The sequence below is a fragment of the Mustela putorius genome, unplaced genomic scaffold, assembly GCF_011764305.1.
Source record: "Mustela putorius furo isolate JIRA1106 unplaced genomic scaffold, ASM1176430v1.1 tig00003834_pilon_pilon_pilon, whole genome shotgun sequence".
Classification (NCBI taxonomy): domain Eukaryota; kingdom Metazoa; phylum Chordata; class Mammalia; order Carnivora; family Mustelidae; genus Mustela; species Mustela putorius.
This window is the reverse complement of record NW_025421987.1, coordinates 34,753,493-34,777,561: the sequence shown is the minus strand read 5'-3', so window position 1 is coordinate 34,777,561 and position 24,069 is coordinate 34,753,493. Positions and strand designations below refer to the sequence as shown.

Sequence of the window (24,069 nt, the reverse complement as noted above, 5' to 3'; positions counted from 1 at the left end):
TATTCTCAGTCTGTAGTCTTCTGCATCCTCAGAATCAGAAGGATTTTTTGTTTTTTGTTTTGTTTAAGATTTATTTATGTGGCAGAGAGAGAGACAACAAGAAAGGGAACATATGCAGGGAGAGTGGGACAGTGAGAACGGGCTTCCTACGGAGCAAGGAGCCTGATGCAGGGCTCAATCCCAGGACCATGGGATCATGACCTGAGCCGAAGGCAGATGCTTGATGACTGAGCCACCCAGGCATCCCAGAATTAGAAAATTTCTTGGCTCAGGCCTCTTCTGCTGAATCAAATTCTGAGTGAGACCTTACGATGGTATATATTTGCTAAAGCCTATTTTCTACACTTCTGCTTTTTAAAGTTTTTACAGTGTTTATTAGTAATAAGTATCACCTAATGTCATATGGTTTTGAGGGAAATGATAATTAATTATAAATAAACTGGCTCCCCCAAAATGAAAACATGTTTTTTGTTACTTCAGGAAAACACAATAACTCAGAAAGTCAGGCCTAGGGGTGATGACTTGAAGCAGGGGTCCCTTGCCTCCTTTGAGCTTCGTGTCAGCCACAGAGGCTGGAAGAGAAACACAGAAGGGACAGACTCTGATGTGGAATGTATTACAGACACTAAAATTATGAAGAAGTCTCCACAGAAGAAAGCAAAGCCTCAGCAGCCCAGACGTCCAGCCACCCTGCCAGAAAACGTCAGCCCAGTCCAGAGGTCCCAGGTGTTTTTCTTTTCTTATCCGCAAAATGTATGGTCATTCACTTATTCCAGAAATAGTACTGGGCAAAGGTTCTGCTTCATTTTCACGTTTTTAAAGCACTCTAATTATAGCATGCGTATTGTCAGTGTAGTTTCCAGGACAAGGTCCCAATTTCTATTTTTTTCCTCCCTATTCTCTTTTGGAAGAAACGTCAGAAGGCTAATACCAGCACATCAGTGCACTGTGTGATGCTCAACCAACTAACAGGGCCCTAAGAATGCCTGCATGGGAAAAGGATTTAAGATTTGTATTTGAGAGAAACATATTCATATAGGATGAACCTATAATCTGGAGGATTCTGCATTTGATGCTTTATAGCAAAAATTCTTAGCCAGATTTTATAATAGGTACTTACCCAGTAGTTGAGGTTCTGGAAAAATGGGATATAGTCTTGATAATACGCTTAAGTGGTGGGACTGATTTTAAGAAATGCACCACCCCACAATTTCCAAATGAGTTTGTTTTTTTTCAAAAGAATCACTGCACTTTCATTCTTACAGTATTATTCTTATTTAATCCCTTTTTGAGAACTTGCTCTTAGATTTAGCGTATATTAATAAGAATACCTACAATTAAGTGGTCATTTAACCTATGCCAGATTCAGTGGTGGATGGTAACAGACAATATCTCACCACCATTTAAAATCTTTTGTAACCCAAAGTTCATTAACTACCTTATCTGCCTTGTTCATCAGGTTTGATTTCTAATGACTTTTTACTCTTTCCCCAAATTAAATTTACCCTTAAAGGGTAGAGATGGGCCACCAGAGAAAATATTCAAATAAATTGCCCTAGGCTCTGAAAGTCGTAAACTAATTTGATCAGCAAATATCTACTGAACTTTGCTCTGTGTAAAGATACTGTGTTAAGCATTGTGGGAGACAAGATATTTTAGGCATGGTTCTTTCTAAAGGAATTATTCTGTACAATTGTTACACTGCAGAAATATCTCACACATTCTTTTGTAAAGTCTTTGACAAACGGTGTATAGGTTCTTCTAGAAAATCTTTAGTGACAGAAACGTATTACCTCTGGAGGTAGTATTTCTCATTCCATTTTTGGGTAGCTCATTCTCTTAAAATATCTAAGGACCAGTTCCCTCTAATTTTGAAGTTTGGGCCCTAAATCTTTCTTCAAGACTGTAGGGGAAAAAAACTGTCTACAATCGACAGAATTATTGGTCATAATTACTTTGAATTATATACATACAAGCTCAAATATTCAGAAGATATTTATTTAACATTTGCTATGTCAAAAATGCTGCATGTATGTAATATAAAAAGTAGTTATATCATTTTATAGCCCTATCTCCTTTAAGCCTGATTTCCACTCATTAACTGGGCAATTTCAAGATTCGGGATTTGTTGACCCATTTTATGAGTAGGTTTTATGCTGTAAAAACATAACGATTGAGAAGTTGAAGAGTACCTTGGTGTTAAGATAACACATTTTAGACTATAGAGATTCACTTAGTGTGGTATGTGTGTATAAAATCATCTATTAAGTGCCACTCAGTATGCTAGCCAACTACAGGGGATTTAACTGTGAGCAAACCCACATACATTCCCTGGTTGCATTAAACTTACACAGAGACAGATAATCCAATAATTAAACAAATGTAAACTGCTACTTTGGCAGTTTTTAATGACTTAGTAGCATGAGTACTTATAATAAGGGATTTGACCCTGCCTGGAGGGACTGAATGGGACAAAGTGATGAAAAAATCCTGTGAAAACAATGGCTGAATTTTTAGGATTGAATCCCAATTAAATTGGTAAAAAGAGAGGAAGAGCATTTCCAAAGGATGCACACATACGCTAAAGAAGGATGCTGGTGAATACAGAGTACCTTGCGAAGACAAGGAAGCTCTGGCAGGGCGGAGAGATGGAAAGGGACTGTGGGGTGAGAAGCTTAGAGAGTGACCAGAACCATGCAGGGCCTACAGACTTTGACAAGGGGTTTTGCATTTATCCTAAAAGCAGTGGGACACCACTGAAAGGAGGTGGTATGATCAGATCTTCCTTTAGAGAAAATTGTTAGCTGAGTATGAAAGCCTCTGGTGAATATGGGCAGAGCAGTCAGGGGCGTATTAACAGTGGTCTCCTAGGGGAGAACACTGGCAGCTTGGGCTGAGGTGATGGCGGCCAATCAGAGGAGGGGGTGCATTTGTTCCTTGTGTGTTTGTCTTGAGGAGGAGACACGGACCCGTGCTGGCAATGTATTAGGTACAGAAGTTGAAACAGAGGGGAATGTCAAGTACTACAGTATTTTGGGGCCCTGCACCTGGTTCGATGGTGGTTCCGTTCTTTGAAATAGAAAATTCTAGAAGGTGGCTGGGTCTGTTGGTGGTAAATCAGTTTGAGACCTCAAAGAGGACATTCTGAGTGAGGAGTAAGGGTAAGAAGAAAAGAAAGACTGGACAGAAGCCTGAGGGATTTTACCATCTAATGGCTAGCTATAAGGAGTAAGTGTGTCCAGGTGATGGTGAAGGAATGATTGGGGAGGAAGAGGACAAGCCAGGTACTTATTTCCTCATTAAAACCAAGAGGTAGAAAATGTCAGTTCAAGGAGAGTTAGTCAGAGAGGCTAGCTTCTGTTGAAAGGCCTAAAAAAAGTCCATTTATTTAATGACTTAGAGATAATAGGGGTGATCTCTGAAGAATTTTATTGTTTTCGTTGGAATGAAGGGGGTAGAAATCAGATTGGAATGGACTGATTAGCAAGTGGAATATGAAGACGTGGAGGTAGGTGGATGTCAACTCTTGGAAATGCAAGAAAATTTCACTTCAGAAGATAGTCTATACAAAAATCTAGAATTGGGGCAGATCAGGAGACTGGAATTCTGTAACATTCGAAAAATGAATTTAACCAAAATTTAAACCTCAACTGAAACAACTTTCAATTACTTGAGGAGTATTTGACATAAATTTCTAATATTCTGTCCAATAAGCACTCTGGGCATTACCACTACCAGAAGAGGCACGGGAAGTATCATTAATTTTATCATTAGCCTAAGTAGATGGAATTAGGAAGACAGATATGCCCAAGTCAATCTTATAATGTGCTCTAAAACCTTGATAAGAGTAGCTCTGGAATTAGTTAATGTTTTAACTTAAATGTACCACAATTCAATTTTATTAACACAGGTGATTAATTAATTGTTAATTGTTAGCTAATTGCTCTTTCTAGAGAATTATTTTTATCACCTCCTTGTGTTTCTCAGAAGGTTCCACTTTCCTTACCCTCAACAGCTTTTCCTGAAAGCGGGGCTCCCAGTAAAAATAATATTCTTATTGTTTCCTACATCTGCAGCTTTTAATTCCCTTTTATGTTCTCTCAGTGTCCTTCGTTAATTCATTCCAGCAAACAAACATATGCTAAGCATTTCTGTGGGGCCAGGTGCTGAGGCTGCAGAGGTTGACACAGTTCTTGCTCTCGAGAAGCCGAGCACCTACTAGTAGCCATTCCAGTCAAAAGAGACCTTTCCCGGCATCATACATTTTTCATACCAGCTGTTTCCCATCTTTTCAAGTGTGAAGACATCTTTTTTAAAAAAATGACACAGAGATCTCACATAATAATAGGCATTGTCCATCTACCGATTAAAAACTACATAACAGAAAGCCATTATAGATATTTTGAAATGAAGGTATATCTTATGTCCCCACAGCAACATCTACCTAAATTTTAAGAACAACGTGTATATCCACATGAGACGTATTTATTCAGTGTATGGGCAGTAATTCATGAAGATTGTTTGATTCACTATTGAGGCTTGTAGTCTGCAGCACTCATTTCACACTTAATTTGCCTTATGTTGTGTATTGTTTTTTTTATTTTATTGTTGTGTATTGTTTTATTGTTGTGTGTTGTTTTTTAACTTTTACAAATGCTTACCTAAATCATATATTTTTTGAGGGCAAAGATCAGAAATTGTATTTTCCATATTTCCCACAAATTTATTTTTTTAAGACTTTATTTTTTAAAAAATTTTATTTATTTATTTGACAGAGAGAGAGATCACAAGTAGGCAGAGAGTTAGGCAGAGAGAGAGGGGGAAGCAGGCTCTCTACTCAAGAGAGCCCGATGTGGGTCTCCATCCCAGGACCCTGAGATCATGACCTGAGCCACAAAGGCAGAGGCTTAACCGACTGAGCCACCCAGGCACCCCCAGAAGTTTGCTTCTCTACAGAAGTGAATAGAGACTGAATGAATGTGGTTTAGTATGTACCAGTGATTGCTGCTAACTCTCATATAGTTCCTGTTAATATCTTACCACAGGCCTCTTCCTGGGAAATTAATAGGAAGGAGAGTCAAAACCTTGTGCAGGAATCTAAGGCTTTGATTGAAGTTGAAACCAGCAATGGCGATTATCCAGATATAATCCTGGTGAGATAAATTTCATAGGCTAAATGACACCTTGAGATTGATTTGCGTTCATGAAAATTAGAGGAATTCAAGAAGCATGTCATATTAGTACCTCAAAGTAATGAAACATATAATTGAATAACTTAGTTTTTAGGTGAAGAAACAAGACTCAGAAAAGTTAGTTACATATCTAAGGCTATAGAAACTAGTGAAAATGGCACTGAGACTTATACATTCTGACAGCTAATCATGATGCTTTTTATTTGAGTTGTTAGGGTGAAAAAACTTTAATAGTATGCAAATCCATACAATTTATGTATATATAATATATATACAGGTATATATACCTGTATATAAATTATATTTGTAAAAATTGAAGATCATCCTGAAATCTACATTCCCAAACCTAAAGCATATGACAGCTAATCATGATGCTTTTTATTTGAGTTGTTAGGGTGAAAAAACTTTAATAGTATGCAAATCCATACAATTTATGTATATATAATATATATACAGGTATATATACCTGTATATAAATTATATTTGTAAAAATTGAAGATCATCCTGAAATCTACATTCCCAAACCTAAAGCATATGACATAATTTATAGGAGGGATCCCCATCAGAAAGTGTCTGTAACTGACTTATATTAGGCCACTGCCAGAAACCCTAGAGAAATCTATTCAAGAAATATAAATGTATTTCTGTTTATTCCTCCTAGATTATGTATCCCTGATTCTAATTTTGGTAGTCACTATCAAAGGCCTTTGTATCTGACTATCCTATGTATCTCAGCAGACTTGCTTTGCCTTATTGATACAGGTGTGGAAGAAAGCCCTTGATATATAGGAAGAACTGACTCTAGGACTGGCCATGTGAGGAACACTGCATCTTACTATTTAACACTGCCGTGTTAAAGACATTATCCATTATGCTGTTTAGTGTTCTTTGCACTGTAATTTAAAAGTTCATTTAGATATTAGAATTTAATGTCAGGGAAAAATCTATTTGGTGCTTCCTTTTGTTAGAATATGAATTACTATATGAGTTCTCTTTTTACTTTGATCACCAAGGAGCTTATAGCTACCCTTTAAATAAGAATAACTGTAGTCACCTACATAGTTGCTGTTTGTTGACATGATAAGGGAGTGTATTTAGAAAGGGACCTGGCCTTGCCTGAGTAGCTCAGTTGATTAACTGTCAAGACTCTTGATTTTGGCTCAGTCTTAATCTCGAGGTCATGAGATCAAACCCCGCATAGTGTTCCATGCTGGGCATGCACCCTGCTTATGATCCTTTCTCTCTGCCCCTGCCCAGTGCATGTGCACATTCTCTTTCTCCTCACCCCTCAAAAAAAGAAAGGGGCCTGATCTCATTATACCTGTCTTTAGCTGAGGTGTCTTCTGACTTCAGCCTAATTTTTGTGCCCATCAGCAGAAAATAATTGTCAGAAAGTACATGGCGTAACAATTTGTTTCTCAGAGTCCACAGTCTCTCATGGTTTATCTCCCCCTCCAGTTTCCCCCAACTCACTTCTCATCTCCATCTCCCAGTGTCCTCTGTGTTGTTCCTTATGCTCCACAAGTAAGTGAAACCATAGGATAATTAACTCTCTCTGCTTGACCTATTTCACTCAGCATAATCTCCTCCAGTTCCATCCATGTTGATATGTTGATACAAAAGTTGGGTATTCATCCTTTGAGTTGGAGGCATAATACTCCAACAATGGAATTTTTATGAAAAAAATGTTTTTGGGGCACCTGAGTGGCTCAGTGGGTTAAAGTCTCTGCCTTCGGCTCAGGTCATGATCCCAGGGTCCTGGGATCAAGGCCCATATCAGGCTCTCTGCTCAACAGTAATTCTCTGCCCCTGCTTCCCCCCCTCTCTCTGCCTGCTTCTCTGCCTACTTGTGATCTCTGTCTGTCAAATAAATAAATAAATAAAATCTTTAAAAAAAATGTTTTCATGATGGAATATTTCAAACATAGTACCATCAACTCCCGAGTGCCCATTTCCCAGCTCCACAGGGACCCACTCCAGCCAGACTTGTCTCATCCACATTCCCTCCCTGCCCCCTTCATCCCAGGCATCACATGACTTCTTGAGTTAAGAGGCCATCTGAAGGGATATTGAGAAGGTCTAGGACTCATTTGTGAAAGGGAGCAGGAAAAACCTTCATTTTAACAAAAAGGAACAACTAAACCCAGGAAGAAAGGAAACACCACAGTGTTTTCCAAAAGGAAAAGAATCAAAATGTAATTGGCAACAGAAGGGAGTAGGAAGTACAACTGGTATTGGAAAGAACATGATTTCCCTGTCCCTGTGAGCCGTACTAGTCACTGCGTGTTTTCCATAGTCCTGTTGGCACGTTTTTCTGTCATCTTCTTAAGCTCTGCATACAGCTTTTAGTGAGTACTTTTTCACAAGCTAGGTATGACATTTATATTATAATTGTTTTCTTTTTATGTAATATTTCTCAAGTTTTATGTGATTCGTGTGTGTGGTGGGGGTAGGATTTATTTGTGCCCCGTTGATCCTCGTGGGACATCTGTTCTCATACTCAGGGTGCCTGATTTATTTAGATAAATATGAATTATCCACAGGTGCACATCAATTTCTGTGTTAGGCTGTCATTACAGTAATTCCAGTAGGAAATAATTGCTTCTGAATGTTTGTCTATACTTTCTAAAACTCACAAATTAGAAAAATGATTCTTCTTAAACCCTGGCTTTCTACCCAGTTCTCTTTACCCTGTAGTGCTTCCGTGTGTGTGTGTGTCTATGCACACACCTTAATTCTGACCCCGTGTGTAGAAGGGAGGCACTCAGCCAACAGCGCTGCAAGAGATTATCACTTAGAGAAGAAAAATCAGCTACTACACAGGACTCTTCTCATCCCCTTACAACCAAGTGGTTTTATTATTTTGGTGAATTTACTGGGGCCCAGGTCCTTATTTTCAAGTGTAATAGGCTTAGAAATACATGTTCAGGGCACCTGGGTGGCTCAGTGGGTTAAGGCCTCTGCCTTTGGCTCAGGTCATGGTCCCAGTGTCCTGGGATCAAGCCCCGCATCGGGCTCTCTGCTCAGCAGGGAGCCTGCTTCTCCCCCCACCCCGCCTGCCTCTCTGTACTTGGGACCTCTGTCTGTCATATAAATAAATAAAATATTTTTTTAAAAAAAGAAAGAAATATATGGTCAGCACATCAGAGAAAGCCCATCATCGCACAGGGATGATTTTACATTATCCAAACTGATGAGACCATTGTACAGTATCATAATAGTGGTTGGGTCATTTGAAAGATAAATACAGTGTCTATCCGACTGGAAGGCACACACAGACTGACACCGTGCATGCTCTCCCTTTGTGCCAATCTGCATGGGTTGGTCAATTACAGTCTGACACTTGCTGGTGAGTTACTTGACTGAATATTTAAAAGGCTTCCCGCGAAGACAGGCTGCCCTGTTGACCTCCCCTAAAAGCGTGACAGTGACGATATTACCCACATGACTGTACCGCGAAAGCCACAGGCCCTGTTCCACCTGTGCTCCGAGGAGTGTATCTTTCTCATATTGTATGGATAAGGAGTCCATCTGTTAAGCATCCTCTTCTCTTTGCTGTGTCTGTCCGTCTGCCCTTTTTTTTTTTTAAAGATTTTTATTTATTTATTTGACAGATCACAAGTAGGCAGAGAGGCAGGCAGAAAGAGGAGGAAGCAGGCTCCCCACTGAGCAGAAAGCCCAATGTGGGGCTCGATCCCAGGACCCTGGGATCATGACCTGAGCCCAAGGCAGAGGCTTTAACCCACTGAGCCACCCAGGCGCCCCTGTCCGTCTGCCTTTTGAATGGATTTTTTTTCATAGTCATGTACTTCATTTTTCTCTCTTTCAAGTTCCAGGCACACCTCACTCGGGCTGTCCTACTGATGGCTGTGCACCTTTGCCTGAAATGATGAGAGTGTTGATGGCTTTTCAGATCTTTCCCGAGTCTGACCACCACTGATGACGGCTGCAGTGTTCGCGTTAATTCTCCCGGATGTCTCCTCTGCTGTGGCTTAGGGTTACAGCAGTTTGACCTGTTTTCCTAAGTTCTTCCTCTTCTCACTCCACCTTGTTCTTGACTGAATTTTCTTCATATTCTTTTCTCTCCAAGGCCTATGGTCTATGGAAGCTATTTTTTAAGAAAAACTATTCTTTTGTTTTCTTTCTTTTCTCATTGAGATATAATGCTCATTGTGCAGTCATTTTTAAGGTTTGTCTTTTTGTTCTACACCGTGCCTCACACTTAGCATGCTCCCAGACTATCCATGTGGCCCTGAGCTTCGTTTCCCTTTTCTCCAGTTGCTTCTGATCCCGTAGTTTGCTGGTGTCACCTCTGTGGCCTTGTTTTGCCCTTCCTGATACTAATTTATTCTTGCCCTTCTCGCCAGCGTGGTTCATTCATTTTCAAAGTCTATTCAAGGAGAGAGTTCTTGGTAAGACCTTGCATGTCATTTGGCACTGTGGAAGTCTCCAACTGGGACTCAGTTAAAACTCTAGGTGTTTTCTAGAGATTAAAAAATTGTCATGGAAATAATGAGGTTTTTTAAGAACATCTTAAACCTCTTCAGGATGCCCTAGGTAGCCTCTCCGTTGGACCCTTAGAGACATTACATGTGGGGTTACCCGTCTGCACTGTACCAAACTTCTTTCATTATTTTTCATAATCTCGTTAGCACAGATACAGTTCCCTCCACCCCTTCAGGGTAATTGAGATGATCCGGATTTATTATCTCTCTGACCCTGTAAAACTGTATTCTGAAATTCTTTTGTGTGCCTGCCTGTGTATGTGTGTGTGTGTGTGTGTGTGTGAGTGGGGCGTGCCTTTCCCCTTTCTTTATGGCCATGATGAAATTCAGGTATGGCTCTTCACATAGATCCTCTCATCTAATTCTTCTTGCAACCTGAGGGGTAAATTCTTTTTTCATCCCCAACTTACAGGTGAGGAAAATGAGCTTGCTCAGGGTCACACTGCCAGGAAGTGGTCACCTTGAACCCTAGCTGTTCAGCTTGAGCTCCCACGTTTTTAACCACATCTCCTTGTGACTTCTTACTTTCTCTTCCATCTCCCCACACTGTTCCCCCCATCTGTTCACCAGCCCCTTCCGCACAGGTTGGTTGGAGTACACAGATACACTTTATGCAGGGGCAAGGATTTCAAGGGACAGACAACACATCGATTGGGTTGGACAGGTTTCCTGAATTCCACAGATGGGCCTTCTCTAGGCAAGGGTCTTGAATTCATTTTAAAAAACCAATCCATCATCCTTGCCCATGTTAAGCTAACTTCCCTTTATCTCATTTCTTCCCTATCCACCCTAAATCTGACCTATCCAATAAAGTTCTTTTCTGCTTAAGACCTGGCCCTTCTTTTTCCAGTCCACCCAGAGTCCCATAGACATCATCAGGACCATCATCACAGGGATGGTTCCTGGAGAGGAGAATCTTCTTCTTGTCTAGGATTACCACTTGTAGGAACATGGTTGTGGTCATAACTTGATCACCATCCCCTTCCATGAGCTGGTGTTGCTTGACCTTTGACCTATTGTTTTTCATCTTCCATGCTCAAAACGCATACACTACCCACTCTGATTCTGAACTCTTTCTGTCGTAGTCATTTCCAAACTCATGTGTAAGTTCAAATTTGTCCCAGTTAACCCCAGATGGGAAGGAAGTAGAAATTCTTTCAGATCACCTCTTGTAGAGGCACCAGCCTCTGTTACGGGGATCAGTGTCTGAGTGAAGGTTGCCACGGTTCTGCTTTACTAGAGCATTGCCCTGTGGCATTGTTGTAATTAAGAGTTTGTCTTAGTTCAATTAAAAACTCGAGCTCACTGCTATGTGATTTACTCCAGGCAAAATTTTGGCATATGAGCCCCATACCACATTGGTGCCCCACAAAATCAAGCCATCTGATCAATGGGCACTGCACCGTGCTTAATAGGAACAAGAGAAATAAAAGCAAAACAAGATTGCCGAACATCCTAGCAAAGAGGAAAGAGTCTCACGTTATGTCACCATGTGGGAAGAGACTGAATAGACTAGATGTCCTAGGGGGTCTGTTCTGAAAGGTGACTGGGAAAATTAGGTTTCCAGGCTATAGCAGATGGTCAGGAAAGCAAATGATCAATTGGAAGAAAGCTTCAAAATTCAGGAACACCAGGGGGAGTAACATTGCCAATGCTGACAGTAAGTCAGAGAAGTTGAGTGGGACTAATTTCCTGAGACTTGAGTCAGGGTATAAAAGTATTGACTTTTTGTTGCACTGTGCATGCTTTTATTCATCTTGGGGGAGCACATGTTCCCAACTGACACTATGAATATTTTCTGACTGATATGAAGCCATACTGATATTTGTCATTTTTCTAAATTATGTAATAATCTTTTTTTTCTTTTTCTACTCTGAATATCAGTGGCAAGCCCATATTGCTAAGACTTTGGGAAGAACACCTGTTGTGGCTCCTTCAAGTTGGGGTAGACCTGCTTAGTTAATAACCAGAAACCCTACTTCCTTTTTGGTTGGCCTGCCTTGAGCCTTTTTGTCCTCTGAGGTCATTTCAGCCTCTTTGGCTTGCACCTGGTCTCAAGAACAGATTGGCAAATGGATTCATTTAATTTTTCTTGATCTGCATATATTTTTATTTTTATTTTTTAAATAAACATATATTTTTATCCCCAAGGGTACAGTTCTGTGAATCGCCAGGTTTACACACTTCACAGCACTCACCTTAGCACATACCCTCCCCAATGTCCATAACCCCACTCCATCTCTGAATTCCCCTCCCCCCAGCAACCCTCAGTTTGTTGTGTGAGATTACGAGTCACTTATGGTTTGTCTCCCTCCCAATCCCATCTTGTTTCATTTATTCTTCTCCCACCCCCTTAAGCCCCCATGTTGCATCACCACTTCCTCATATCAGGGAGATCATATGATAGTTGTCTTTCTCCACTTGACTTATTTCGCTAAGCATGATACGCTCTAGTTCCATCCACATCATCGCAAATGGCAAGATTTCATTTCTTTTGATGGCTACATAGTATTCCATTGTGTATATATACCACCTCTTCTTTATCCATTCATCTGTTGATGGACATCTAGGTTCTTTCCATAGTTTGGCTATTGTGGACATTGCTGCTATAAACATTCAGGTGCACGTGTCCCTTTGGATCACTACATTTGTATCTTTAGGGTAAATACCCAGTAGTGCAATTGCTGCGTGATAGGGTAGCTCTATTTTCAAGATTTTGAGGAACCTCCAAGCTATTTTCCAGAGTGGTTGCACCAGCTTGCATTCCCACCAACAGTGTAGGAGGGTTCCCCTTTCTCTACATCCTCACCAGCATCTGTCATTTCCTGACTTGTTAATTTTAACCATTCTGACTGGTGTGAGGTGATATCTCATTGTGGTTTTGATTTGTATTTCCCTGATGCTGAGTGATGTGGAGTACTTTTTCATGTGTCTGTTGGCCATCTGAATGTCTTCCTTGCAGAAATGTCTGTTCATGTCTTCTGCCCATTTCTTGACTGGATTATTTGTTCTTTGGGTGTTGAGTTTGCTAAGTTCTTTATAGATTTTGGACACTGTGCAGATATTTAAAAAAAAAATCCGATGGCCAGATCATTGTTGACAGATGTATTTTAAGAGTTTGGCAGCAGAGTCTCTGTATTTGCTACAAAAGATTTGCCCTCCAGTGTCTAGCTCAGAATGTGGCAGTTTCTGGGGCTAAGGAAAGACATATGAATTAAGGAAGGTGTAGATGGAACCATCTTCCTGTCTCAGAATGAAGTCCTTTGCCAGTTATACCTTCTTTACTCTGTAGGGGCATCTTTCACAAGAGGCTGATTCCAGCTCAGGAAATTCATCAGACAGTTCTGAATCTCTAGGGCCACTCACAGGGTGTTCGTGGTACGTCACAAAAGCTGGGAGCCATCTGGCACAGCTGATGAGTCTCCAGTGTCTGTGTCTGTGCTTTGTGGTAGCCAGAAACGAAACCCCACCACACAGAAACAACAGCTATAAGCGCTCTGTTTCAGCATCAGTCCTACATGACAATGAAGTGAAAAGATGACTCTGTAGCCTCAAGAGCAGGTGAAAAAAAAAAAAAAAAAAAGGAAGGAAAATAAGTAACCTGCATAGCCAGTCAGTCCCTAAATGCTGCATTTGCCCTAAATACACATCAGTTTTCCAGCTCCTAACAGAAATTGTTTTTTAAGAGTAAACTGCAGTGGTATTGTAAGAATGTGATTTCAGATGATCAAAGTTGCCTTAATTTCAAAAGTAGGCCATTTCTTAGTTTTCCTGGTTGATGATGTTATTTATGAACTCTGTATGAACTTGTATAATGCTCTGATTGTTGCTAACACTATCAGAAATTTCACAGGCAGAGACAGCTCCTTTACAAGAGGCAAACCAGAGCTTCCCTAAAGGTTATGGAGGAAAAAATGTCTATACTCACTCTCCACAGCATAATTCATCAGGTCACCAGCAGACTTACAATAGACACAGAGATAGCATGTGATACAGCCCCTGACCCTAAGGACGATCTTATGAACTTAAGGAACTTATGAACCTGAATATTCAAGTGCCAGTATGTGGACTACCAACAACCATGCACCAATTAAGACAAAGGTATAAACAATACATATCAGAGATCCTGAGATCCAGAGATCCAGAGAGATGTCATATGTATATATATATTATGTATATATATATTATGTATATATATACACACACACACACACATATATATATATATATATATACACACATATTTAATTCATATATATGATCCTTGCTCTAAAGGAGCAGGAAAATTGGAAGAGAATTTTATAAAACCACGTGTTAACATTACTTTACAGAAAGTTGACAGACTCTGTGCTCTGACAGACCAACCCAGGTTCAAAGTTAGACCTACAGCCCCCTCGTCAGTTGTATCAACTTGTGGTCTTCTGGTTTTTTAATATATAAAATAGAAATAATCTTACTCTCAAGGTTTTTATGAGAACAAATGTGATGATTTGTGACAGAATGAAATAATGAAAATAATTATTTGTGTTATGAAAAACATTTTAAAAAAACATTTTCTGTGATTCTGAAGAGGGAAAATTAAGCCTTTATTGGTTGGTCCAGGACATGGGAATAAAGAATGAAAATTGAGAGACTGAAATTGCAGCAAAGGGAGAGCTAGAGGGGTGTGTGTAAGGATTTGGGGAAAGGAGGAAGGTCATCCCAGAAGCCAAAAAACATGGTGCTGCAGAATTGGAGAGGCTGGAGGGGGTGGTGTGGGGAGAGAGCTCAGCAGGCAGCCAGAATCAAAGATGTAAAATAGAGGTGGTTCATGGTGACCTGAAATAGATTTTTGCTGGATGTAACCTTGCATTTGTCAATGCAGTCTTCAGTACGTTATGCATATTTATTAATGCTTTGTAGAATTGGATTTGTTTGGGGGAGATGGACCCAAGTTTTGAATTCTGCTCTGAAGTATCCTGGAAGAATTGAAGCTGCTGTAAGATTTCAGGCTTATCTGGGTTGCAGAGATAAGATGATTGGCCATTACTAATAACAAAGAACTGTAATTTACTATTAGTTTTTCAGAGAAGGGAAGAAATCAATATGGGCTGGAGTAACTAAAAAGGACATTTTGGAAAGAGTAGGACTTACACTTGTCTTAAAAGAGGGAAGGACAGAGAGGCATACCACCTAGAGAGTGAAGGCAAAAGTATATACGGTGCTTGTAGGGGATTTTTGAGGATAGCCTTCTGTTATAGCAGAGGGGCTTTGTTAAGAAGTACTGAAAACATGTTCATGTAACTTAGAAGGGCTTTGGAAACCAGATTCAGAGTTTGTACTTGAGGTAGGAAGCAGTCAGGACCTGTGGGAAGGTTTTGAGAAGAAATCTTTGATCATGGAGATTTTGTTTAGGAAGATGAACCAGGTTGTGGTAATGCTGTTGTCCTGGGCAGAGGAGAAGCTGAAGACCCAAAAATCAAGTAGGATCTGCTGCCTAAAGACTGGAGTGTAAGGATGACAAGGAACATGGAACCATTTGGAGGGAAGCAGAGCAGACGCTAGAGAGGAGCACGTTAGATGAGGCAGGGAGAGCAGTTTGGAGATGGCAGCTGGGAATGACAGGCTGTTTCAGACAGGAAGAGAAGAGCTGACAGGGGATCCGAGTTGGCACATGTGGGACTGAAGATCTGAAGTTCCAGCAGAACGTCAGCTGGAAGTAAACTGGAGCACAGGTGGAAAGTTAGGGTTGGTGATGCTCATCAGGCCATTGTTTGGATAAAGTTGATGGTTGGACCCCTGAGATTTTAATAGGTTCATTGAGGAATTAAGTGTGGACAGAAAAATAAAGATCCTGGGAGATTTGGGACACAGAAAGTTCTAGAAATCAAGGGAAGAATAAACAGCGGGAGACTTCTTCCTGCTTCCTTGTAAATGGCACCACCGTTCACAGCCACTCAGGCCCCAGCCCAGGAGGCATCCTGAATTCCTCTCCTCCTTCCACACCTGGCACTCAACCTGGCAGCCAGTCCTGCCCACTCACTCTTTGAACCTATACCCCGTATTTCCTTTTCCACAGCTTCCACCCTAGTGAATTCACCAACATCCCTTGTCAGGGCTGTAGCAATAGCTCTATAAATGATCTCATTGCTTCTCTTGGCATCCACCGTCTAAAAATCTGATGACGGCATCCGAAAGATAGGTCATGCCATTCTCCTACTCAGGACCCGCCAGTGGCTTCTGCTCACATTTGGAGCAGAATCCAACATTCTTGCTGTGCCCTTCAAGGCCCTAGGTGACCTGGCCTGACCTCTTTTTAGTTCTCATCCCCTACCACTCATCCCTTCATTCACTTCTCTGTAGCCACCCTGATCTTCTTTGGCCTCCAACACCCCAAGCTTATTTTGCTTCCCTGACTTTTCCTTTGCTGTTTGTAATGCCTAGATTCCACTCCCCCTATCCCCCAGCAACGTGTACATCTGGCCAGGACTTTCTGTGATTCTGTACGTATACTGAGTGAGTGTCGGGTTCTGTCATAGATCCTGGAGATATAGCAGGAAGATAATAGATGATACTCCCTGTCTTCGTGGTCCTTCCATTCCAGTGGGGGTACCAGACCCCAAATAAGACAAATAAGTAAACTGTGTTGTAGGGTAGGTGGTGGCAAGTGGTCATGAGGAAAGGAAAGCAGAGGAAAGGGGTAGAAAGTGTTAGTGTTGGGTATGGTGAGGGTGAATGAGTACAATTCTGTAGCAAGACTTGGTATTCTTCATCAGAACAATGCCTGACCCATACTGGAACTCAGTTTTAGGGAATAAATTTATGAAAGAGAGAGAGGAGCCCAGAACGTAACATTCACTGTGGAAGAGTGAAAACAGAAAGGACCTTTGAATTTGGCAGGAAGTTGTTACTGGTCTGGTAGCCTTTCGGGGTCCTTGGTAATAATAGAGGCTTACGGTGGAGATAGTGGGGCAAAGAAATAGCAAGAAAGAAAGCAGATACAGTGATAGAAACCAGTTCTTAAGCATTCCTAACAACAGCTGAATTAGAGAAGAGTTACGCAGCTGACTGTGGTATGTTCTTTCCCTTCTCTCTAACTTATTTATGATTTATTTAGCCTCTTAAATAGATATTTCACAAAATTGAGCATGTGGTATTATGTTCATCTGTTGAATCCCTTGGAGAACGGACAAATCCCGCTCTGCTCATTGTTAACATAATTTTAATTAAGGTGTCTAAAACCCCAAGTGAAGAGTTGACTATAATCTCCTTTACTGAGTGGGAGGTGTTATCTGTTTCATGACTGAGGTAAAATCTTAGGAAAGAGATATCCCTCAGCTGCAGAGTATGAAACACAGTTAAGCCTAAGAGACTGAAGAACACTTCTCTAATGAAATGAAGTAATGTATATGAAAGAGCTTTGTAAGCAGTATCAAAATATACAAGTAGTGTCGTCGAAAAGACAGCCGTATGTCTTGTTTCAGCTTGAAAGTATTCAGACCTTCAAAGCCCCAAATGTATTGTGATGGAGGAGAGCATCCAATGAACTCAGTAATTCAGTGTTATTTAAAAGGGAACACTGTAGCGGTGAGTTGTTTATCCAGAATCTTTTAAAGATCTCTATGCCAAAGAATAAAGAAAATACGGGAAAGGAAAAGAAGGTAATCTCTCCTGCAATATAGATGGGAAAGCTTTGTGTGAGTACCATTTTTGGAGTGAGAGGACACACCTGACCTTCATGGAAACAGCCTCTATAAGGCACGGCTCCAAGCAGACAACTAAACAATAAAATGCAAAAACAATTTCTTGAGGCTGTGCTAATAACGCCACCAACAAAAGTTCCCCATGGGGAGTGCTGTCATTTTGGTTAATCTTGGATGCTACCCTCTTGTCTGATTTTTATCACAAGGATGAGTTACCAAAGAAAGAAACACATTCTGAGCTGGATCATCATGGATTACAACAAAGCAGTTGTAACTAAAGGATTAAATAGCTCCTGTCGTCAGTTTATCTTGTGGTTGCTGTTAACTGCTGTGGGAAATAGTCTATGCTGCTTATAAACTGTTCAAAATATATGAAATTAGAGGCATTCAAAAAGGCACACACGTTTCCTGTATGTATGAGCATAGTAGGAAAAAAATGTAAGTTTGATGATACATCAGAGAGAAATAAGATGTACATCGGAAGGTCATTTTGCAAAATGAACTTTAAAAAATATATGTGTTTTATTTACTCCTGGGGCAGGACTTTATTTATAGTACAAGTAAAAAACTAATCTGAAATGGACAAAACAGCTTAGTATCAGTTTTTTTCCCTAAGATTTTATTCATTTGAGAGAGATGTGTGTGTGTATGTGTGCGCAGAAGAGCAAGGTGAGGGGCAGAGGAAGAAGCAGACTCCTCACTGAACAGGGAGCCCAACGTGGGGCTTGATCCCAGGATCCTGAGATCGGGACCTGAACCAAAGGCAGAACACTTAACCGACCAAGCCACCCAGCATTAGTTTTATTTATTTCCCTTTCCCTAACAAGACTTTTCTTGTTATGGCTTTGAGTGAAACAGAAGCAGCAATGATGGAGAGCCTTACAGGTCTTTTGTTGCTAGGCTACATGTGTGCCCATTTAACCTGCTTCCTGAGGAGTGGTTTCTAGAATGCCATGTAAAATATATGCTTGTGTTTCCTGGGAGGGGAGAAATATATGCTTCTCCCTCTCACATTTGTTTAGCAGGGCACAGCGGGCTTGATAGGTTATGGGTGGGGCGCCTGGGTGGCTCAGTGGGTTAAAGCCTTTGCCTTCAGCTCAGGTCATGATCTCAGGGTCCTGGGATTGAGCCCCACATCGGACTCTCTGCTCAACAGGGAGCCTGCTTCCTCCTCTCCCTCTCTCTGCCTGCCTCTCTGCCTACTTGTGCTCTCTGTCTGTCAAATAAATAAATAAAATCTTAAAAATAAAAAAAAAAAAGAGGTGATGGGTACAGACACAGTGGGCAAGCCCCAGAGAACCTACAACACCTTCCACCAGGTCATAGAAGTGGGGAACGCAGTTGTATCTCAACACATGTTGAAGGGTCTTCAGATCAAGGAGCTCTTGCCTTACCCCTGCCTTCTCCATTGCTGGTTTTCACTTCCTGTTCCCTCACCTTCTCACAGATTTGCAGAATACATGAAGGGAACATTCTAGGTCTGTTTTCCTGAAGGGCATGAACTAATTCTCTCTCTGATCTAAAGAAGTATGTTTCCAAAATGTAAGTTTATTTTGTGTGAGCCTTGCAAAATGGGTCTTCAGGCTTCCCAAAGCAATGGTAGACATGGTTTCTGGATGGCACACTCCTCCTCCTCCCCCAACCCCCACTTCCTCCCACCTGTCCCAGATATCATACACACACACATACACCCTCTCACTCTCAGGTGCCAACAACTCTCCTGGCTCCTGTGTTCAGCACATTAAGGCTCTGTGACCCCTTTTAGCCAGATTTCCTTGGATTTTATCAAAAGTCAAGATGTCCCCATCTTGTCCCCTGGTTGGCCTGGTGCATTCTCCATCCCTGTCTTCTCCCCGATCATGCTGTGGGCCTCAGGCCCCAGATCCCAACCTCCCCAAGGATTTCATTGCACTGATGTTGAGCTCATGCTCTGTGTCTGCTGTATCGACCACAGATGTGATAAGCTTCCTTAGAACAGCAGAGGCTTCATGGTTGCTCCTGGTGAATCAAATACTTGTCTCATTTGTTAGAGTCATTGTTACATCCACACATGATATGGATTTTTAAAAATACCTGTACAAATATTGATAGAAGTATTCAGGTCCTGATAAAGAAATGGTAAAAGTAAGTACGACAACTATGATGTAACCATCATGTTCTACAATGTGCATGATTGTCTCCCATCATAACATGTGCATAACTGTGCCTCTGGCCTCTCTCTCTGATATGGACACTGATACTCAGGTCATCTCTCACACTATAATGTATCCTATATTTTTGTGCAGCTTTAAGTAAACAGCTTATTTTTCAGGTTTTAGATAAAAGTGACACTGAGGTCTCATTGAAACAAGAAAAAAAGGAAGTTTCTCTTATGAAAAAAGGTAAAAGAATAATTCCATTTACCTCTATTAGCTGTGATGTTTGAGTTGTTTTCAGTGTGACTTATGAGGCACATGTGATGTGGGATGTAGATCAGAAGTTTGATAGCAGTTTGGACTTTTAAAAGTTAAAATGTGTTGTTCCAGAAGTGGGAAGATGGGTGGGTGGAGAGTGAGCCTCCAATGTCCTGTGTTTCAGAGGAGCCAAGAAACCCTTCCTTCCCAAGGAGAGTCCCCCCAGCACTGCCACACGCGGCCTGACATCTCCAGCAGCAGACTTGGGCCACACTCTCCATTGAATTCTGTTTAGAAGTTTGCAGTAGATTGATAAGAGCTCTTTAATTCAGACTGTGTTTTGAAAATTATAATAGTTCTCTGTCTTCAGTTTTGTAGTCCTTTTCCTGCTTTTCCTGATTCCCCTTAGACTAGTTCACCAAACACATCCATTAGTTCCTTTATCCTCATGGGACGTCCTTTGTCTCAAGTGAGAGACTTGAACTTTTAAAAAAAAAAAAAATTACAGTTGCCATCTTTTAATATTCCATCCAAAAACTGTTATGCTGGATAGAGAAGCTGGAAGCAAACCAGACTCAGAAGATTATGTTTTCTTAGCATCCATTCATTAACCCCTTTATTATGTGTTAAATTATTATTATACCATTCTCTCTCTTGTTTTAATATTCTACCATTGGACCTGAGAACCAAGCCCATTATCTTCATGGTTCTGCTCTTATTCTGATATAAGTTCTAAAGCTTTTCTTAGCTTCTTTCACAAGCCTCAGATCCTTTTGGCTTCACCCTTCCTAGTCCTTGAATCAGTTCATGGCTTCACTCTGTGGTCACTAGCAATCCCTGCATACTTTGTTGCTCAGGTAACCTAATCAGCTGTCCATGCACATCTTGATATTTGAACCCATTAGTGAGGTCCCTAAGAAATCACAGTTTTTAAAATCTCTCTTCTTAATTAGGGTAATTTGCAATTCCACAATCAAGATTTCTTTTGTAAGGCTCTTTTAATCTTAAAGCCTGTCTTTCCTAGAAGTTTCAAAGTATTAAAATGATTTCAAGTATGTGCCTGTTGGATTTCCAAATCATAATGGAAAAATTGTTAATACAATTTTGGTCCTAAAATTAATATTTAATTTCAAATATTCATCCAGGGTTTGAAAAGAACAAATTGTGAAATAATTTCAAATGACTGTACTTATAGATTAGTTGGCCATTGGGCTAAAAAAAACTTCATTTTGTCTGCAAGCCGGTGAGTAAAACCAGTGGCACCTGCAGTATGCTTAGAAAACCTCTTTTTGTGTTTTCTCTTTCCTATTTACTTAAAGGAGGCAGATCCTCAGCCGTTCACCCACCATCTAAAACTTCCTTTGTTGCTATGTTGTTCCACTTGGCCTTTGATGGCCCTTATCTCGTTGGCAAGGGTTTACTTGGTGGAATAAGATATTTGGACAGTTACCACAATGAATTCTGGAGACAGGTGGAAGAAAGACACATTGGCTTATTGCATATACTGCCTCCAAGTCACTCTTAAAACCAATCCAAGGAGTCAGAGCATTTCTGTGAACTATAAATGAATCACTCACCTCTCTGAACATAAAATAATGAAGTTCCTTCAGTAAGTAGGTCAACTAGATGACTGTAGGTCTCTTTCTGCTTTAAATTTCAACTCTCTACTAGAGAAATGTTTGGGGTCAGGGTGTGTTAGGATGTTTTTGAACCGGAACCTAAAATGGAATAGAGTGGGATTCTAGGGGGGAGACAGGAGGTTGTCTGGGCAGAGGCCTATAAGAGAAGGGAACATCAAGCAGTCACCCTATGCACACCAGTTGCAGGTAATAAACATCATGAAAAAGAACTTAACAAAAACACAAGTTACAAAGGCTCTTGGATTACTATATATACCACCTATACTTTATTAAAAGGCTATTGTAAGTTGTATTAAGAATATATTGGTCCATTTTTACAAGAGGATGTCTGGAACACAAATCCAAATTATAATAATTTTATATTTATAATATTTATAAATATATTAATAATATATAATAATGAATAAACTGCTGACACTTCTTTCATTTCACATTATCGTGTGATCATCAAAATGTGATTGTCTTCATTTTGTCTGTCTTTTGAAGAAAAACAAGAGCCGAGCAGTGATACTCTGGAAATAAAGAGAAACTCTTCATTGCCTAACCGGGAAAGGTGAGTGTACTGCAATTACACACATTCCAAGTGAGTGCAATTATACTGTTGCAAAGTAATTATCAATGTTTAAATACAAGAAGAAAGAAAATAATAGCAACAAGCAAAGGCAATTAAGAATGGAACCAAATTTACAAAGGAGACAAGAAAGAATAGAATACGGCTAGGTTTCTTACCTTTTTCCTGAACCTTTTAATTTTCTTTTGTGAAGATTTGAGGATAATGAAGTGGAACAGGCTTAACTTCCTACTCACAGTGAGCAACTAATTCAAATTACTCTAATGTAGTGAAAGAACTGAAAATGTCACATGTGTATAAGGTGTGAATATGCAATCAGAAACCTGTTTTTTTGTGTGGCTCATTATCTTATTGTTACACGTGTATGTAATTATGATAATCATTGCATGCTAGAATTTTCTTGACATGAGACTTTTGTCACTTTTAACATAAAATCAGCTGAATAATTTGGATGTCCAATAAAACAGAAAGGACATTTCCAAGGAAGTGAGCTCTTACCCTCACTTAGACTTGTCAAAGGTGCTTCCCAGGCATTTAGACCCTGTGACTGTGAATCCAAATCGTGGACCCTTTTTGCATAGGAGCACATTGAATTGAGTGTCGGAGAAAAACAGAGAGTTGTTTTATTTTCTGCATTTGCTGACAGAGGATTCCCTCTGAGACTCAGACCCTCTCACTTCACTGTTCTACTCAGAAGCCTTTCATGACCCCATCACTTGTGAGATAAGTTACAAACTCCTCAGCACGGTGGAAGTCCCTTTCACTCCTGGTCCTTCCTGGAGCCCCCACTTTGCTTCCCAGAGTTTCTGAGTTGCTTTGAGTTCTGTTTTTATCACATTTCCATCTCTGTCCATGCTGCTTCCTTTGCCCTCTGCAAGCTGTACACCAGTCTATAACTCTTTCCTTCAAGTTCGGGTTCAAGTGTTCTCTTCTCTGGGACCCCCAACTCTCGCAGGCAGACTCAGAGTTTCAGAGAGCCACTAATGCAGTGATCAGAGCAGTCATAACTCCTTCAACTTCAATAATTATCTGTTAGGGGCGCCTGGGTGACTCAGTCGGTTAAGCGATTGCCTTCGGCTGAGGATCCCAGGGCCCTGGGATTGAGCCCCGCATCGGACTCCTTATTTAGCGGGGAGTCTGCTTTTCTCTGGAGTTCTGTGATCTCTCTCACTTTCACTGTCTCTCAATAAAATCTTTAAAAAAAATAATTACCTGTCAAATATCAGCTGTATTCTGACACGATGGGTGAGCAACACCATTGTCAAGTGGAATTGGTCCTCTGAACATCTGTCTTCCCATAAGGATGGGGACCAGATATTTTCTTCTTCATAATTCCAGGTGTCTGAGCAGTCTTCCCATAGCCATAGCACCTTTATCCACAATAGCCTGTCCCACTCCTGACAAGGCACAGTATCAGATCTTAGCATCCTGCTTGTTTTTTTTTCAGAGCACTTACTACTATTTTAAAGTATCTTATTGAGTAGTCTCTCTCTCTCTCTCTCTCTCTCTCTCTTTTTTTTTAGTGTGTTACATTCTAGCTTGCTTACTTTCTGTCTTTTCACTAGAAGCTAATTCACTCCATAAGAGCAGGGCTGTCTTGACCACTTCTGTGTCATTAGCATCCAGAATAGCAGCTGACGCAGAGCTGGTATATTTGTTAATTGACTAAATGATGCAGTTTTCCCCCTATGCTGTCACTAGACCACTTTATGGATAATGGTTTAGCCTAGAGTTCTTTATTAGAACTTGACTCATAGAAGAATCTTATCAAATTCATTAATAGTAGTAGTGATGATAAAGATCATAATAACAGTAATAATTCGGCACTATTTACTGAACACTTATTAAGTGTAAGAGTTGGGCTGAATTCTTCGTGTGTCTTGTTTAATCCTCAGCACAGCTCTGTGAGGTTGGCGTTATTACTATCTGGCAGGAAGAGAAATGGGTTCGGAGAGGACTCTCTGTGCTCAGGTGTAGTGTACTTTACCTTTTACCTCCAGTGCATGACTTTTCAGCATCCCAAAAAATGATAAAAAAAAAAATTTAGAGGACTACCATAATAAAATTTCAGCATAAAGGAAGTTAT

At 40.5% G+C, this 24,069-nt stretch overlaps 1 protein-coding gene across 1 annotated transcript in view; it reads left to right on the top strand.

The window, feature by feature from the left end:
• Positions 1–24,069, top strand: part of MORC1 (MORC family CW-type zinc finger 1) — a 183,062-nt gene that overhangs the window by 138,602 nt on the left and 20,391 nt on the right. The window contains exons 19-22 of the mRNA XM_004769143.1: positions 481–726; positions 5,046–5,153; positions 19,691–19,760; positions 21,899–21,965. Of these exons, the coding sequence (XP_004769200.1) occupies positions 481–726; positions 5,046–5,153; positions 19,691–19,760; positions 21,899–21,965 (491 nt within the window). The remainder of the gene's footprint in view (positions 1–480; positions 727–5,045; positions 5,154–19,690; positions 19,761–21,898; positions 21,966–24,069) is intronic.